The sequence below is a fragment of the Diabrotica virgifera genome, chromosome 3 (genome assembly GCF_917563875.1).
Source record: "Diabrotica virgifera virgifera chromosome 3, PGI_DIABVI_V3a".
NCBI classification, from domain to species: Eukaryota; Metazoa; Arthropoda; class Insecta; order Coleoptera; family Chrysomelidae; genus Diabrotica; species Diabrotica virgifera.
The window spans coordinates 17,565,108-17,582,143 of record NC_065445.1 but is presented as its reverse complement, the minus strand read 5'-3'; the positions used below and the strand labels follow the sequence as shown (position 1 = coordinate 17,582,143).

The 17,036-nt window shown below is 33.2% G+C and overlaps 1 protein-coding gene across 4 annotated transcripts in view; it reads right to left on the bottom strand.

Moving 5' to 3' along the window:
• Nucleotides 1-17,036, bottom strand: part of LOC114328824 (zinc finger FYVE domain-containing protein 1) — a 54,491-nt gene that overhangs the window by 24,796 nt on the left and 12,659 nt on the right. For all 4 annotated transcript variants that reach the window (XM_050647812.1, XM_050647813.1, XM_050647814.1 and 1 more), the window contains exons 2-3: nt 13,141-13,635; nt 666-909 (exon numbers count right to left, since the gene is read on the bottom strand). In XM_050647812.1, the coding sequence (XP_050503769.1) occupies nt 666-909; nt 13,141-13,635 (739 nt within the window). The remainder of the gene's footprint in view (nt 1-665; nt 910-13,140; nt 13,636-17,036) is intronic.

The following is a 17,036-nucleotide window of genomic DNA, read 5'->3' as shown; positions in this document are numbered from 1 at the left end:
TATAGTCTTATAAATTATACAGATTATATTTGTAATATTATTATCTAATTTAAAAAAAAATATTTTTTTTATTATAGCGCCATCTATCGACAAGTAGAATAACTAGAATAAATGTTATAAATGTCACCGACGAAATGTAATCACCGACGTGCGTTTTTTCTGTCACATACAATTTAATGCGTTAGAAAGAACTCTTTAACTCTCGCGTTAGAATTTACTATGGAATCTCTAACGCGAGAATTTTACTGTCATAGTTGCATTTGGTTGTCTTTTTAAAGACAGATCACATGCTATGATGTTTTTGTGACGGATATTCTTGAGTTGGGATTGATTTCATGTAATCGAATGAACTATCTTTTAGTAAAGTCGTCCCAGGAGTGCAACTCATAAATATTGGCGATATCATTTTAAAGTCTTCTACTTTAAAATGTATAATATACGGCTGAATTGCCAATATAAATGAGTCAGATTAAATAAATTATTAGAAGAATTTTTTTAATTAGCAACAACATTTTTGTTTATTTTATTAGTATTTTGTATTTTGACAACGAAACGGGTTTCGAAACGTTAATAAAATCATTTTTTTGGTAAAATTGTGGCTTATTCCCATTAAAAATAGTTGATTATAAAAATGCCACAAGGAAATAGCTTCAGAACAACATTACCTAGTTTCATGGAAAATAATAACGCCAGGTCCAAGCGCACCAGCAAATTGTTGAGCGTCCGCCTTATTCAAGGCCTTCCTTAAGGCAGAACTAAAATGGTCCTTGTAAGCCTTAGAAGCACCTCCGAGAAAAGTATACATATCTCGCTGAATTCTTTCTGCTCTAGTTCTATATATAATAATATCTGATATCGCCAATACTTTGAGTAGCAGTCGAGTACGTTGGTGTTCTCGTTTTGATATACCTGAAAAAAAAATAAAGCAATTATTAACAGATAGGTATATAAAAAACAACTAAGATCCTATATAAAAGATATATATTTAAAAATCCCTAAAAAGGGCTACACCACAGAACTAGTTTTCGATTGGATGACCAATCATCATCAGTGCTTACCTAAAATGAATATAACCTGATAAGATAATGCAAATTTTTTAAAATTTTGACTACGGTTTTATGAATAGTTGTAGGTTATACTCACGTGATCTAACATGCTAACCACCAAAATACAATATTATAAAAATATATGGGTAAAAACCCTTTAAAAGTGATGCGTCAAGGAAACATAGATGAAATATGTGAATTTAAACATGGATTTTCAAAATTTTCCATGTAATATGCTCTAGGTACCATCTGAGCTCTAAATCGACTTGTTCACATATTGACTGTCTGGTGGCAAGTGACGATGATATGGATGGGGACTCTTGAACGATGACATGACAGAAGTGACAGTTCCACAGGAAGTTGAAAATTAACCTGTCAGTTTTTGAAGACTATGGTGTAAAACTTGTTAAATTAAGAAAAGTAACAACAATCACTCCACTGTGATAAATAATCAATTAAAATAGAATAATCTAGATGTTGTGGTAGGCAAACCAACTTACACAAAAATTAGTCGAAAACTAAAATCAGTGATATCAAACCCTATTGTCAATAGGGCTTTTCATTCGCAGTCATTTGTTTCGAGCTTCTGTCATATGTCGTATAATCCGTGAATATTAATATTATACACAGATTATACAACATATGAGAGAAGCTCGAAACAAATGACAATCGATGAAAAGCCCTATAGACCCAGGACTTAGAAAAGCAATTATGTGTTGATCTAAAGTTATCGAATTTATTTAACTTATCGGTAGCTGTTGGAATTTGTGTAAAAAAAAGAAGTCACAGTAGGGGTGACTGAAGTGTAAAAATGTCTTAAATAATCTAAGGGGATATATTTATCATATCAAAAGATAGGTATATCGTCAGTAATAAGTTCCGGGCTAACTATGAGATGGCGACTCTAATTCATTATCCACATGATATTTCCGTTGTCAACCTTCAAAACTATTCTGTCAAAGTTTCATGTCATCCGGATTATTTTTTTTAAATAATAATCCGAATGAGCCAGAAAAGTTTGTACCTTTGTTCTATTTGTAGATTCCAACTCAAAATTGCGAATAAACCAAAGAAGAAGGAAAATATTGTATAATGATCGGCAGTTGCCTCTGAGCGTGAAAGGTTTTTACCTTGTTATGTTTGTCTTAAACTGTTTATTTTGTTATATTTGTTATGTTACCAACTCAAAATTGACCTAAAGAAGAAGAAGAAGAAGAAGAAGTAGATTGTGTAATGTACCAACTCCAAATTGTAAGCGAATAAGGGATTTTCCTTTATTTATTCAGTGACGATGAGCTGGCCCAATACCCAAGTAGGTGGAGGCCAATAAACTAAAGAAGAAGAAGAACATTATTATTTACCGGGACACAGTGCTTGAAGTGACGCTACTTTTGAGATTTCCATAAACATCAACAATGGATTCAAAGCAATTTTGTGTGTTGATTTTTATCATTTTTATGGGAAAGAATACTATCCAAACTGAACAATGGCTTAAAAAGTGTTACTGGGACTCTGTTACATCGATTACAACCATTAAACGATGGTTTAGTGAATTCAGACGCGCTCTAGAAGGCCAAGTGATGCAGTTATTCCCGAAATCATCGAAAGAACATTGAAATTTTTTATTGATAGCTGACACTCTAAACTTTAAATATATTGTAACAAAAGATAACTTTTGACCGACCCCCGTATAACGGTTCCGAACTCGAAGGTGTTGGAATGTAGCTATCGAAGGATCGATGCGGTGTTGTGAGGGGTAGAGTGTTCCACAATGTACGGCAGGTCGTGCAACAACTAGAGATGGGCAGAAATTTCTAGAAAAGAACCTGTTCACTATTTAAGCAGCGCACGGTGTTATTTTAAAGTTAGTGTATAAGATAAATTCGATCTGTAAAGTTGTACAAATAAATTCGTATATAAACGAACCGCTCGTTTTTATTGTTATATTATCAAAGGGTAGTGCTTTCACTATTATACAGGGTGTTAGTAAATAAGTATGAAAAACTTTAAGGGCTAATTCTACATGAAGAAATAATGCCGGTTTGCTCTATAAACATATGTCCGCAAATCCTTCGTTTCCGAGATACGGGGTGTTGAAATTTTTATTTCACACTGCAAATTTAACTATTGCTCTAAGACCAGTTGAGTATAAAATTTGGTGAGTTTTACGAGTTATTGCGCATTTTTTGACATACAATTAAGAATTTTGTATTCATCATTGGCGCGCATACGGGTAATAGTCTGAATTTTTTTAAAGAAAAAAATAGTACGCCACTGAGATATTTCAAATTAAAAATTATTTTTGAATTCCATAATTTTTGATAAAAAACTTTTCTTGCCTTTTTTTTACATGGTGCACCGTTTTTATGCAGAAAAATAAAACATCTTGACGCGTATTTTTCATTTGTTATTACATTATTAAGAAATATCTAATATAATAATAATAAACTGCAACAATAACAGAAAATATTACTAAGTTTTTAACTAGGTGCAGAGCTACAACACATGTTAAAAATGACCTCCTTTAGACGTTACAGAAGAATTTTATATTCATCATTGGCGCACGTACGGGTAATGGTCTAAATTTTTTAAGAAAAAAATAGTACTCCACTGAGATATGTCAAATTAAAAATCATTTTTGAATTGCTGGTTCAATTTACGACAAAAAATCTTTCTTGCCTTTTTTCATATGCGGTGCCGTTTTTATGCAAAAAAATAAAACATCTTAACGTTTACAAAGTATTTGAACCAAGTTTCTATTTTTAGCTTGACATATCTCAGTGGCGTCCTATTTTTTTCTTAAAAAAATTCAGACCATTACCCGTACGTGCGCCAACGATGAATATAAAATTTTTCTGTTACCTGCAAAGAATTTAAGTACTTGGGAGCGATCATAACATCTGGAAATAACTATGAAAAAGACGTGGCAGCTAGGATTATTGCAGGCAACAGGGCATATTACTCGTTAAGGACCCTACTTAAATCAAAAATACTCTCAAGACCAGCAAAAATAAGAGTATATAAGACAATAATTCGTCCCACAATAACGTACGGAAGCGAAACCTGGACTCTGAATCAGCGGGAAACAACAAAATTACTGGTACTTGAAAGAAAGATACTGCGGACTATGTATGGGCCTTGCAGAGAAGAGACAACAGGAGAATGGAGAAGAAGACACAATGATGAACTCCAGACAATATACGGAGATGAAAACATAGTACGCTACATTAAATCAAACAGAATACGATGGGCGGGTCACGTGCTAAGATCAAGTGACGAAAGACTTCTAAACGCCACATTCTGGGAAAGGCCCGATGGAAAAAGGTCAGTTGGTCGCCCAAGAAAGAGATGGAAGGACGCAGTAGCCAGCGATCTACGCAAAATGGGAGTACAGCAATGGGAAATAGCTGCTCAGGACCGACAACAATGGAGGGAAATAGTAAACGCGGCCAAGACTCACATAGAGTTGTAGAGCCAAATGATGATGACCTGTAAAGGAGATCATTTTAAACATTTCTTGCAGATTTGCACCTAGTTAAAAACTTATTAATAATATTTTCTGTTATTGTTCCAGTTTAGTATTATTATATTGGATATTTCTTAATAATGTATTAAGAAATGAAAAATACGCGTCAGGATGTTTTATTTTTCTGCATAAAAACGGTGCACCATGTGAAAAAAAGGTTTTTTTTTATCAAAAATTAAACGTGGAATTCAAAAATAATTTTTAATTTGAAATATCTCAGTGGCGTACTATTTTTTTCTTTAAAAAAATTCAGACTATTACACGTATGCTCGCCAATGATGAATACAAAATTCTTAATTGTATGTCAAAAAATGCGCAATAACTACCTCCTAAAACTCACCAAATTTCATTTTCATAGCTCAACTGGTTTTACAGCAATAAATAAATTGGCAGTTTGAAATAAAAAGTTCAACACCCCGTATCTCGGAAACGAAGCATTTGCGGACATATATCTATAAAGCAAACCGGCATTATTTCTTCATGTAGAATTAGCCCTTAAAGTTTTTCATACTTATTTACTAACACCCTGTATATTATTCATAAATCTTAAGTATGAGAAATCTATTTTCCTAATGGGTGCCGCGTTTCTTCACCCCAGAGCAAACAAAAACAACGAATTTATGAATCTCGGCACTGTTTGGACCTGTTTGATAGGAATAAGTCGGAGTTTTTGCATCGGTATTAATTTGACGTGGACTTCGGAGTCCAGAGTTGCAACCGGAAGTACTCTTTTAAAGTCGTCGAAATAGTACAAGCGATATATTATTCGACGCAACTGAGGAAGATGAGAATAAATATATATTTCTGGTTTTCTTTACATCGGTTAAAAAGTTATGACCGAAAGTGGCATATTATAGTTGCAGAAATAGTACATATACTGAAAAGTCGAGCTCGAATATTTAGCTCCGGTTTTGACGTCATTTCTGGTTAAAAAGTTATGACGTGGAAGTTTCGCACAAATGACTCAAAATAAGTGAAATCATTAATCGACGCAAAGTTACGTGAAGAGTTAAATATTGGCTTCGGTCAACTAGGACTCACGAAGTCCAATAATAAAATATAAAATCGAAAGTTTAATGTCATAGGCAAATCCTGTTTGGGTACCATTGACATTGTTATAAAAACAAACATTGTTGATAAGATTAAATAAGAATAAATATTATTAAAAGCGGTATGTTATCTCTTAGACGCGTCCTTGGATAAACTGATACAAAAGAAAGTGGTAACTAGTGAATTCCATTTGTTTACTTATATATAAAAATATATCTAAGCACGTGGGGTGGGGATACCATAAGTTTAACGTAGAAAAATAGAACCTATGTATTGACGTCAGCAAGACGTATTTTCAATTCATTTAACATTTTACATACGATTTAAGTAACTAATTTTGAGTCATTTTTGCAAAACTTTCGGTCAAATTTTTTTTTCATTTTTTTAAATTTTTTAGTCTTAAGTCGACTTTACATTACATGATTTATCATGTGATTTGGTCATGGAGTGAAATTTACATGTTTACACTGTGTGATTTGTCATATGATTTTGCATTGTTTATACGGCTCGTTTTGTCATAAGCATTGTCATGCGGCGCGTCATGGGAAAAATCATATGACAAATCACATGATAAATCATGTAGTGTAAAGTCGACTTTACAGTTTTCAAACATTAAAATATTATATCGTCATGTTGAAAAAAAAAACGATGTATATGATATACATATTTTTGCATTTATTTCAACATTTGATACGTACATTGTACATTTTCTGTAAATTCTTCATATATTTCTTAAATCAAAATTATTATTTTGTTTTAAACCTATTACAGTTTTTGCAGTCTTTCCATATCTTCTAATGCTTTACTATTACCCTGACTTATTAGACCCTGTTTATTTAAACTCATCCATTAAGGGTTCATAACAAACTTTGAATTCTAATGTTAATTGTACCACGAAACGTTTCTACCGATTGCTTTTTAAAAACACGAATTTTTTGGTTAAGGTTTTGTTTCGTATCGTATTGAAATTTGACACGAATAAGCGCCGATGTTTATACAGGGTGTCCCGAAAAGATTGGTCATAAATTATACCACAGATTTTGGGGTCAAAAATATGTTGATTGAACCTAACTTACCTTATTACAGATGTGCACATAAAAAAAGTTATAGCCCTTTGAAGTTACGAAATGAAAATCAATTTTTTTCAATATTTCGAAAACTATTAGAGATTTTTTATTGAAAATAGACGTGTGGCATTCCTATGGCAGGAACATCTTAACAAAATATTATAGTGAAATTTGTGTACCACATAAAAATTTTATGGGGGTTTTGTTCCCTTAAACCCCCCTAAACTTTTGTGTATGTTCATATTAAATTATTGTTAAAGTATTAATAGTTAAACACAGTGTTTTTAAAACTTTTTTGCCTCTTAGTACTTTCTCGAAAAGCCAGTTTTTATCGAGATATTTTGAATATTTGTCAAATCCACCACCTATTTGTATATGGTTAAGAACGATTATAATATAGAGACCTGGTAATAATATGAAAAGTCTATAATTTACATTTTTATAATATGAAAATATACTAAGAGGCAAAAAAGTTTTAAAAACACCGTGTTTAACTAATGGTACCACAATAAAAGTTTAATTGGAACGTACCCAAACATTTAGGGGGTTTAAAGGAACGAAACCCCCATACAATTTTTATGTAAACATATTAAAAAAGAAGCCGCATCTCGACAAAAACTGGTTTATCGAAAAAAGACTAAGAGGCAAAAAAGTTTTAAAAATATTGTGTTTAACTACTGGTACCACAATAATAATTTAATTGGAACGTACACAAAAGTTTGGGAGGGGTTTAAGGGAACAATACCCCATAAAATTTTTATGGGGGTGCACAAATTTCAGTATAATTTTTTTTAAGTTTCTCCTGCCATGTGAATGCCACATGTCTATTTTCGTATATAATATCACAAGAGAGAAAATTTTGCCGGCAATATTTTCGACTGGTATGAAAGTTTGTTGCCTGGCAATTTTCGCGAATTAAATTTTGACTTAGGGGAAGGGAGGGCAAGACGGAAGGCTTAACTTTATAATGTATAAAAATATAAAACAACGTAATACAAAACTTCCATTTTAATCATTCTTGAAAGAGACCTTATACAGCTACAAAAGTCAGCCATTAAATATTATTAATAATAAGTAGAATTTTTTTATGAGTAATTAACAAATAATGTCAAAAATTCCATCTTGCCCTTACCCTGAGGGCAGGATGGAAAGCTTGTTCGGGCAAGATGGAATGTAGCGGAAAGCACTATATTTTAGAGTTTACACACATAAAACTGCCATCTTCTGTGTCGGTACACAATCCATGTGCCCAACCATTACATACAGGACATTGTACCCAGTCCTCTGTGGGCGGTTCCACATAACGTTCACCACATACACAGAACACATCATTTTGTGAAGACTGTTCTAAATGTTACACAATATTTTTAACTTTTTCTGTTTTTGTCCCTTTTCCTTTACTTTTTCTTTTATTCTCGCAGGTTCCTATTTCCTTGCTTTTATTTTTGCCCAACTATTATCTTCCAACTTGCCCTAAGTTGCAATTTTCCATCTTGCCCATATGCACCTTTCCAATAATAATATCAATATTTTAAAAATGCTTTATTATTTCTCTTATTTAAATATCATTTCAGATAACCTGTACCTAATAGATACTTTATATAATAATATTATACACCTTGTTTAAATAACAGTATCACAAAAATTCAATAATTGCGTAATATTTAACGGCGAAAATAAGAAGGAAGCGTGTACACTCATTAGCTGACCTGAACTGACTGAGCCGTCGTTTGTAAATGGAAGAGGTTCGCCTGCATCTATGTGAGTGTGGATCCGGGCGCTTTATTGCGCAGTTCGGGTTTTATAGGTAATTTCCATCTTGCCCTATCGTTCCATCTTGCCCTCCTTTCCCCTAAATCACGAGACGTCAGTCGAGTGATTTTGTCAAAATTTCATAAGCGAAAATTACCAAAAGGCAACGAACTTGAATGAAACCAGGAGAAAATTTTGCCGGTAAATAATTTTCTCTCGAATGATATTCGACAAGACTATTTCACGAGACAATTAATGCACCATATCAACGAAATATAATCTTTATTTATTTGTTATTACCAGATACTTTCGTGACGGATCTGTCATAATTTTGTCGCTGAGAAATCACGTCGTTAAGGAGTTTTGTCAGTAGGAAACGATGCATTGCTATGACGTTTTATCAGTTAAAAACAGTCTAGTGAAATAGTCAATAAAAAATCTCTAATTGTTTTCGAAATATTGGAAAAAATTGATTTTCATTTTGTAACTTGTAAAGACTAACTTTTTTTATGTGCTCATTTGTACTAAGGTAAGTTAGGTTCAATCAACATATTTTTGACCCCAGAATCTATGGTATAATTTATGACCAATATTTTCGGGACACCCTGTATAAACAAAGGTATCAGCGTTCAAAATCGTCGCCGCTTAGGATTTTTATAAACATGATGTACAAACATGAAAAGTAGTCAGAATCGGCAAAAAATTTGAATCTTTATTGTTTATTTATGAAGCATAACGTAACCAATTAACGTAAAAAGTGAAATTATGTATAGTTAATATAATAGGGAACTTGCGTAAAATTTTAAATTCGAAAAAAATGTTATAAATCACAACAGAACATAATTTAAAACATGTATCAACGATAAAAAAGTTTTGTTTGTCTTTCGTTTGGCCCCTAAAGACGATTAAAAATTCAAATTATATCAGCCAGCCCAAAACGCGTCGTGACGTCATCAGGTTATTTGTTTACATTCGGAACCAACAAAGTAAACAAAATTGTATATAATTTTAAATTAGACATTATAGACGTCAGCAGAAAATACAGTTATGTGACGTTACAAGTGTTTTTGATCGTTTGAACTATTCATAGAAAATTTGTACTTTTACAAAATGGTTTTATTTTCCCTAGTAAACCTTCTTTCCTTTCCTTCAATAACTATATCAAACTCCAATCTCAACAAACTGGTATATACACTCACCGGCAGAGAAAACGGGCACCCCAAAAAATGGGTCATTTTTAATGTCTTGTATTTCCTAAACCTGATGTCCGATTTAAGTAATTTTTTTAATATGTTATAGCCTTATTCTTTATCAATATCGCTGTAATAATATTGTTGCTAGACAGGTACATTGTCATTGTATACAGGGTGTACGAATCAAACTGTGTTTTTTTCTCAAACTTTGGAACACCCTGCGGAATGTTGTAGCTTTTACAAAATACTGAAATTATAACCAGACTATAGCCTCAGGTTTTCTTAACATTCTGTTTTTTTATTCATTCGCTTATGTTGGATAATAAAAAAGTTAAGCACTTTAACAACTACCCCTGTTTTTCGTTAATACAGGGTGTTTTTAAATAAGTACGGCAAACTTTAAGGGGTAATTCTGCATGATAAAATAATGACAGTTTGCTTTATAAACGTATGCCCGCAAATGCTTCGTTTCCGAGATAGGGGGTGTTGAAATTGTTCTTACAAACTGACGATTTATTTATTTCTCTAAAACGGTTTGTGATATGCAAATGAAATTTGGTAGATTTTAAGAGGTAGTTATTGCGCATTTTTTGACATACAATTAAGAATTTTATGGACGAAGTAGTTTTCAATCCTAATAGTAAATTATTAATATTGAAAATATTAAAAATATTACTAAAAATATTAAAAGATTTTTAAATTGAAAACTTATTGGTACACTTTCCTGGTGACACCTCCAAGACTTCTACAATTTGCAAGTCAAATGGATGCTGCAGTGAAGACGAGAGGGAAGGAATTCTACACTATGCAATTCACATCCCCCGTCTGCAGCTGGTAAAGTTCCAACGGAAAAATGCACCTAGTTACTCTACGGAGTAATACGACTATAAAATAAAAATGTATACCATTTTTATTCAGTTGCAATGCGAAGGCAAAACAATCTTACTTTTCAATAGAATAAGGAGTGCAGTCCAGTCCCTTGAATCGCGATTTTCTCATCGGAAGGAACGTAGGCGCTGTTCTCCATATTTTAACTGATTCGCATCGAGAGGTTTGGGCAATACCCATTGCAACTGAAGTGATGATAGTAGGTGGCTAGGCTAGCGCCATCTGGCATTGAAAGACGAAGTAGTTTTCAATCCTAATAGTAAATTATTAATTTTGAAAATATTAAAAATATTACTAAAAATATTAAAAATATTACTAAAAGATTTTTAAATTGAAAACTTTTAAATTGAAAGAATTTTATATTCACCATTGGCGTGAATACGGGTATAAATATTTTAGATATATCCCGTATGCACGCCAATGGTGAATATAAAATTCTCAATTGTATGCCAAAAAATGCGCAATAACTAGCTCTTAAAATCTACCAAATTTCATTTGCATATCACAAACCGTTTTAGAGCAATAAATAAATCGTCAGTTTGTAAGAACAATTTCAACACCCCCTATCTCAGAAACGAAGTATTTGCGGGCATAAGTTTATAAAGCAAACTGTCATTATTTTATCATGCAGAATTATCCCTTAAAGCTTGCCGTACTTATTGAAAAACACCCTGTATTGACGAAAAACAGGGGTAGTTGTTAAAGTGCGTAACTTTTTTATTATCCAACATAAGCGAATGAATAAAAAAACAGAATGTTAAGAAAATCTGTGGCTATAGTTGGGTTTTAATTTTAGTATTTTATAAAAGCTAGAACATTCCACAGGGTGTTCCAAAGTTTGAGAAAAAAACACAGTTTGATTCGTACACCCTGTACACAATGACAATGTACCTGTCTAGCAACAATATTATTACAGCGGTATTGATAAAGAATAAGGCTATAACATATTAAAAAAATTACTTAAATCGGACATCAGGTTTAGGAAATACAAGACATTAAAAACGACCCATTTTTTGGGGTGCCCGTTTTCTCTGCCGGTGAGTGTATTATTACAATGACATACGATAAATGTCATTAGAATATAAATATTTTTCCTTTATTCCGCGACGACGAGCTGGCTAAATACCCAAGTAGGTGGAGGCCAATAAACTAAAGAAGAAGAAGAAGAAGAAGAATATACCTAAATATAACCATAAACGGAACCATATAGTTAAACTATGTAACGTCACGGGTCGTTTGAACTATTTTAAAATACAGAAGACTTTAAATTTGTACTTCAAGTTATTATGAGTTTTTGAAGCGTGAAATTTTGGAAATCTCGTTTTTATACAAAACTGAACATTATTATGTAATAAAAAAAATGTGCAAGTTCCCTATTAGCTACAATCTGTAAAAGTTTCAAGTTTCTACATTGTAAAAAACAAGAGAATTTAAGCATTTTCCATTAAAATCGTTTTTTTTTTATTTAAACAATTAATAAACATAAAATTTTTTTATTGACTATTCGTGTATTGGTCCCGCGAATGCATATGTCTGCAAATTTTCATTAATTTGCATTGAAGAAAAGGCAGTCAAATTAACGTCTAAAGATTTGACCCTAACGATTGAACTGAACTGAAGAAAAGCGTTTAACACTAGAAAGCCGGAGGGGCCAATTTGGCCCCTCTTGCGATTTAAAGTTATTGTAGTTTTTTTATTTGAGGCAATAATATTTTCATATTTTATGACTTTTAATATTTTGATACAAAGCCTTATTTAAAACAAAAAAATATTGTTTACTAAATTTATTTAATGGTTTTTTTAACAAATCTACCATAGAAGTCTAAAGGGGCCAAACTGGCCCCGTGTAAGTTATTATCGTTTTCTGGTAAATTCGACGATCCTTTCTTTCAAATTCCTGTCGAATGGATAAAATTATATTTATGTATGTTTATTGTAAATGGTTACCCTTATACTGGTACCCTGGTACTGATCATGTACGTAATAAAGATACAATAATTGTTGGCGAACACAAGTGAACACAAAGATGCAATTGTTGGGGTAGAGGACCAAATGACGCGTCTTTATACTACAAAAGCAACTTCAAGACGATGGCCTATGTACGTGTTTTATCATACTCTTGACTTGGAAGCAATAAATGCATGGATTATTTATAAAGAAATAACTGGATGTAGACTCAGTTTCCGTAAGTTTATTCTTCGGCTGTGTGAAGAATTATGGGCCCCATACCTTGTCTCCCGAAATCTGGAACTACGTCTAGCAACACCAGGTCTACCAACAACTATCACTGTTACTATCCAAAAACGAAAAAAATATCAGTTGAAAATATTTTGTAAAGGAAATCATACTTCAAATCATTGCCACGGTTGTAACAAGGCAATGTGTGGCAAATATCAAAAACTGCAAATTGTATGGTGATCAGAATGTTTTTGATGGGCAGCGAATATGTTAAACAATAAAAGTAAAAAATAAAATGATATTCTACCGTCTAGAGTTGATTTAAATTCTTTAAACTGAGTTTTAATTGATTAAAGAACGTGGGGCCAAAATGATCCCTTCCGGCTTTCTAGGTAGGTATGCTAAGCCAGACATTCTAGTGTTAAAATCGTTAAACTTACCCAAGAATCCTTCAGTATCGACAAAAATCACCTTCATCTTCGCATTATACATTGCCCACACACCCAGAGTACAAGAATCCTGCGAAGAAGAGGTCTTGAACACTTCCTCGCCGTCAAAAAACACTTTATTTAACGTATACGATTTCCCGTCACCGGTATTTCCGAAAATTGACACCACTTTAACTTTTTCATTCGGTGGAATGTTCAAAGCTTTGAGGAATTCCTCTTCCGAATGTATCCTAAGGTTTTCGTTGTCGTCGAGGAGTAGAGTACTTTTGTACTCATCGTCTATGTCAGCGGTTACATCTAACGACATAAGGCCTTCAGGTAACTTGTCCCCGCATGCGTTGTTATATTCGGGTTTGTTGTTGATGTTGGGATCGATGGATTTCATGATGGGGGATCCCACGGGTGGTTGCTTGGTTTTCATATTACCTAAGAGAGAAGTTTTCTCCATTTTTGTAAATTCGAAGACCTTCAGTCGCACTGAGTTTACTGCAACAAAAAGGAAAAGTATATTAGCTCACTTCGAGTGATTGTCAGATTAGATGTATCCGAGATAAAAATAATAAAATAATAATTCACGAAAAGGATGTCAAAAAGAGATGGAGAAAGTATTTTGACAGTTTATTAAATGAAGAATTTAAGACAGCCTGTGGAGTTAACGGAGACAGTAACAGCAATGGTTACCAGATTAACAAACGAGGAAGTGTCTCAAGCGCTTCAAAAAAATAAAGAAAGGAAAAGCAGTCGGACCGGGGTAGTATGGAGAGCATTGGGAGAGACAGGAATAAGTTGGCTAGCAAGGCTATTTAATAGAATTATGGAAATTGGACAATTGCCAGATGAATGGAGAAGCAGTATATTAGTACCTGTCTACAAACACAAGGGAGACATAAAACAATGTACAAACTACAGGGCTATAAAACTACTTAGCCACACCATGAAAATATGGGAGAGAGTAATTGATAGACGGATACGTGAAGAAACCGAAATATCCGATAATCAATTTGGCTTTATGCAGGGCAGATCAACAAGAGATGCAATTTTCATTGTAAGGCAACTGATGGAAAATATACAGGAATAAAGAGACCAACGCTCATATGGTATTCATTGATCTTGAGAAAGCATATGATAGAGTTCCTCGAGAGATTCTGTGGTGAGCACTCAATAAGAAAGGAGTCCCTGGCGAATATGTAACGATTGTGAGAGATATGTATGAGGGAGTAACGACTAGTGTTAGGACAGGTGTGGGAGAGACTGATAAATTTCAGGTGAAAGTAGGATTGCACTAAGGCTCGGTGCTTAGTCCTTATTTATTCTCATTACAGTCGGAAAAATGAAAGAATACCCATGAACGAACATATAAAACACCCTGTATTTTCCTGTCACCGTGTCACAAAGAAAATTATCCAGTGCAAGTACATGTAACAATAATTATTACATGTACCTGTGCTGGCCAATTTTTTGTGTGACACAGTGGCAGGAAAATACAGCGTGTTTTATATGTTCGTTCATGGGTATTCTTTCGTTTTTCCGACTGTAGTTTTGGACCAGATAACAGCGAAACTACAGGGTAGTATTCCATGGTGCCTAATGTATGCTGATGATGTAGTGTTAATAGGAAATAGTGAAAGAGAGTTAGAACAAAAACTGGAACCGTGGAGACAAGCTCTGGAGGAAAAAGGTTTAAAACTTAGTAGGACAAAAACAGAGTATATGGAATGTTCATTTAAAGATGGAGTTACTACAAATAAAATGGTATCTTTGGATGGTGAAATGATTGTAAAAAGCAATAGTTTTAAGTACCTAGGATCGGTATTACAGAGTAATGGAGAAATAGATGGAGATGCATGCAGTAGAATTAGGACTGGATGGATGAAGTGGAAAGAAGCGAGTGGTGTATTGTGTGACAGAAAAATTCCAAGGAAGCTGAAGGGAAAATTCTATAAAACAGCCATAAGACCGGCTATGATGCGCGGAACTGAATGTTGGGCACTGAAAAAGAAAGAGGAACAATGAATGCATGTGGCGGAAATGAGAATGCTTAGATGGATGAGTGGAGTGACAAAGAAGGATAAAATTAGAAATGAATATATTAGGGGAAGTCTAGGTGTGGCACCAATTGATGCCAAAATGAGAGAGCATAGGTTAAGATGGTTTGGTCATGTTCAACGTCGAGACGTTAATCACCCAATACGAAGAATAGCTGAAGTGCAGATTCCTGGAAGGAGTAGGAGAGGAAGACCAAAGAAGACCTGGGGGAGACGATAAGGCAGGACATGTTGGTAAAGGGGATTAACATTGATATGACCCAAGATAGAATAGTGTGGAGAAATGCAATTAGGGAAGCCGACCCCGCATAGGGATAAGGCAAAGAGAATAATGATGATGATGATGATGATGATGATGATGGGTTGTGTATATGAACAAATGTTGTGTATATTAGTTTTTATTGTTGTGAGGACAGAAACAAAAGCAAGTTTATAATTGTAGTGACTTTTTAAATAGTTTTTAAACGCAACAGGTACATAATTGTAAATGTTTCGGTATTGTAATAAAAAATTACATAGGTAAAGTACCCTCGGAGATCCGTGGAAAAAATTTACACCCAAAATAACAAAATTCAGTTTGGCAACACTGTGTGAAAGTTGATAGTATCATATCCTTTTTAAGATAAGAACAACTGTAATTTAGTCCAAACAAATTAATATATTTTTTTGCCAACAAAAATGAGATTTTTCAACCAAATAATGTTTCAAATATGATGTGCAAAATAATTTTTAAATGGGTTCTGCTAATGGGCTTGCTTTTTGTTGTCATTAAAGTAAAAAAAACTAAATTTCACTCATTAAATCATTATTGTCCGGTTATCGTCTTAATTATTTTAACTGTACTAATATCCGTCGAGTAATTCTGAATGACTATATGTTGTTAAAACATTTTATCTGTAGCGGCTTCTGGAATATCTTAAAAATATCGAATTTCATTGATAAAATGCACATATCCCACCGATATTCGCTTCGACATTACCTATTTGGAAAATGTAAAATGTAAGTACATACCTTGTAGGTAATGCTTTGATTTACATAATTTGATTACCAACAAACTTTCTACCAATCTTCATCTAATATATTGTTTTCTTACTCTATGTTTTGTTGTATTTTAATATTTTAATTCCACAAAAATCAAACTAATTTGATTACATTCAGAACTTTCAAAATGTTTAAAACGTGCAGTTGGTATATCTTCCCACATGTCGGGCGTGACTAAATGCTAAGGTGCTTTGATTTCAAACCAAATCACCCTAATATAAGCGGGATCGATCCCCGATACAAATTTTTCTTTTTTTATTTTTTATACAATTTATGAGTTTAATATTTAAATAAAATATAAATAAACTGTTTAAAGTACATATATTAATTTCGTTGAAATCATAATAATAGAAGTATAACTTCTTACGTGCGTACAAAGTAGGTAAACACACATTCTTTTTTTGTATTAAACCGTACTGCAACGTCTATTTGGCGAACTAATCAATCTTTTACACCCACTACACTAATTGCAAAATTGCGAAACTAAAAATATAATATAAACACAGCTGATTACTATAATAATTAGTGTGACCAACTAGCCCGAAAAATCCGGGACATGGCCCGAATTACGAAGTCGTGTCCCGGCGTCCCGGACAAGGCTTCCGGGCCATCCGAATTTTCAATTTTGGTAAAATTTGGTAAAATTTCATTTTGAAATTTTGAATACGTTATTCTTTTAAGAATTCACATCACATTGAATTGGTGGGACGCAAAAAAGTCGACAATTTCTAGAATGTAATACTATTTTTTTTCTTCTACGGCACTACAGCCCGAATTGAGCCTTGGTCTCGTTTATTTTTT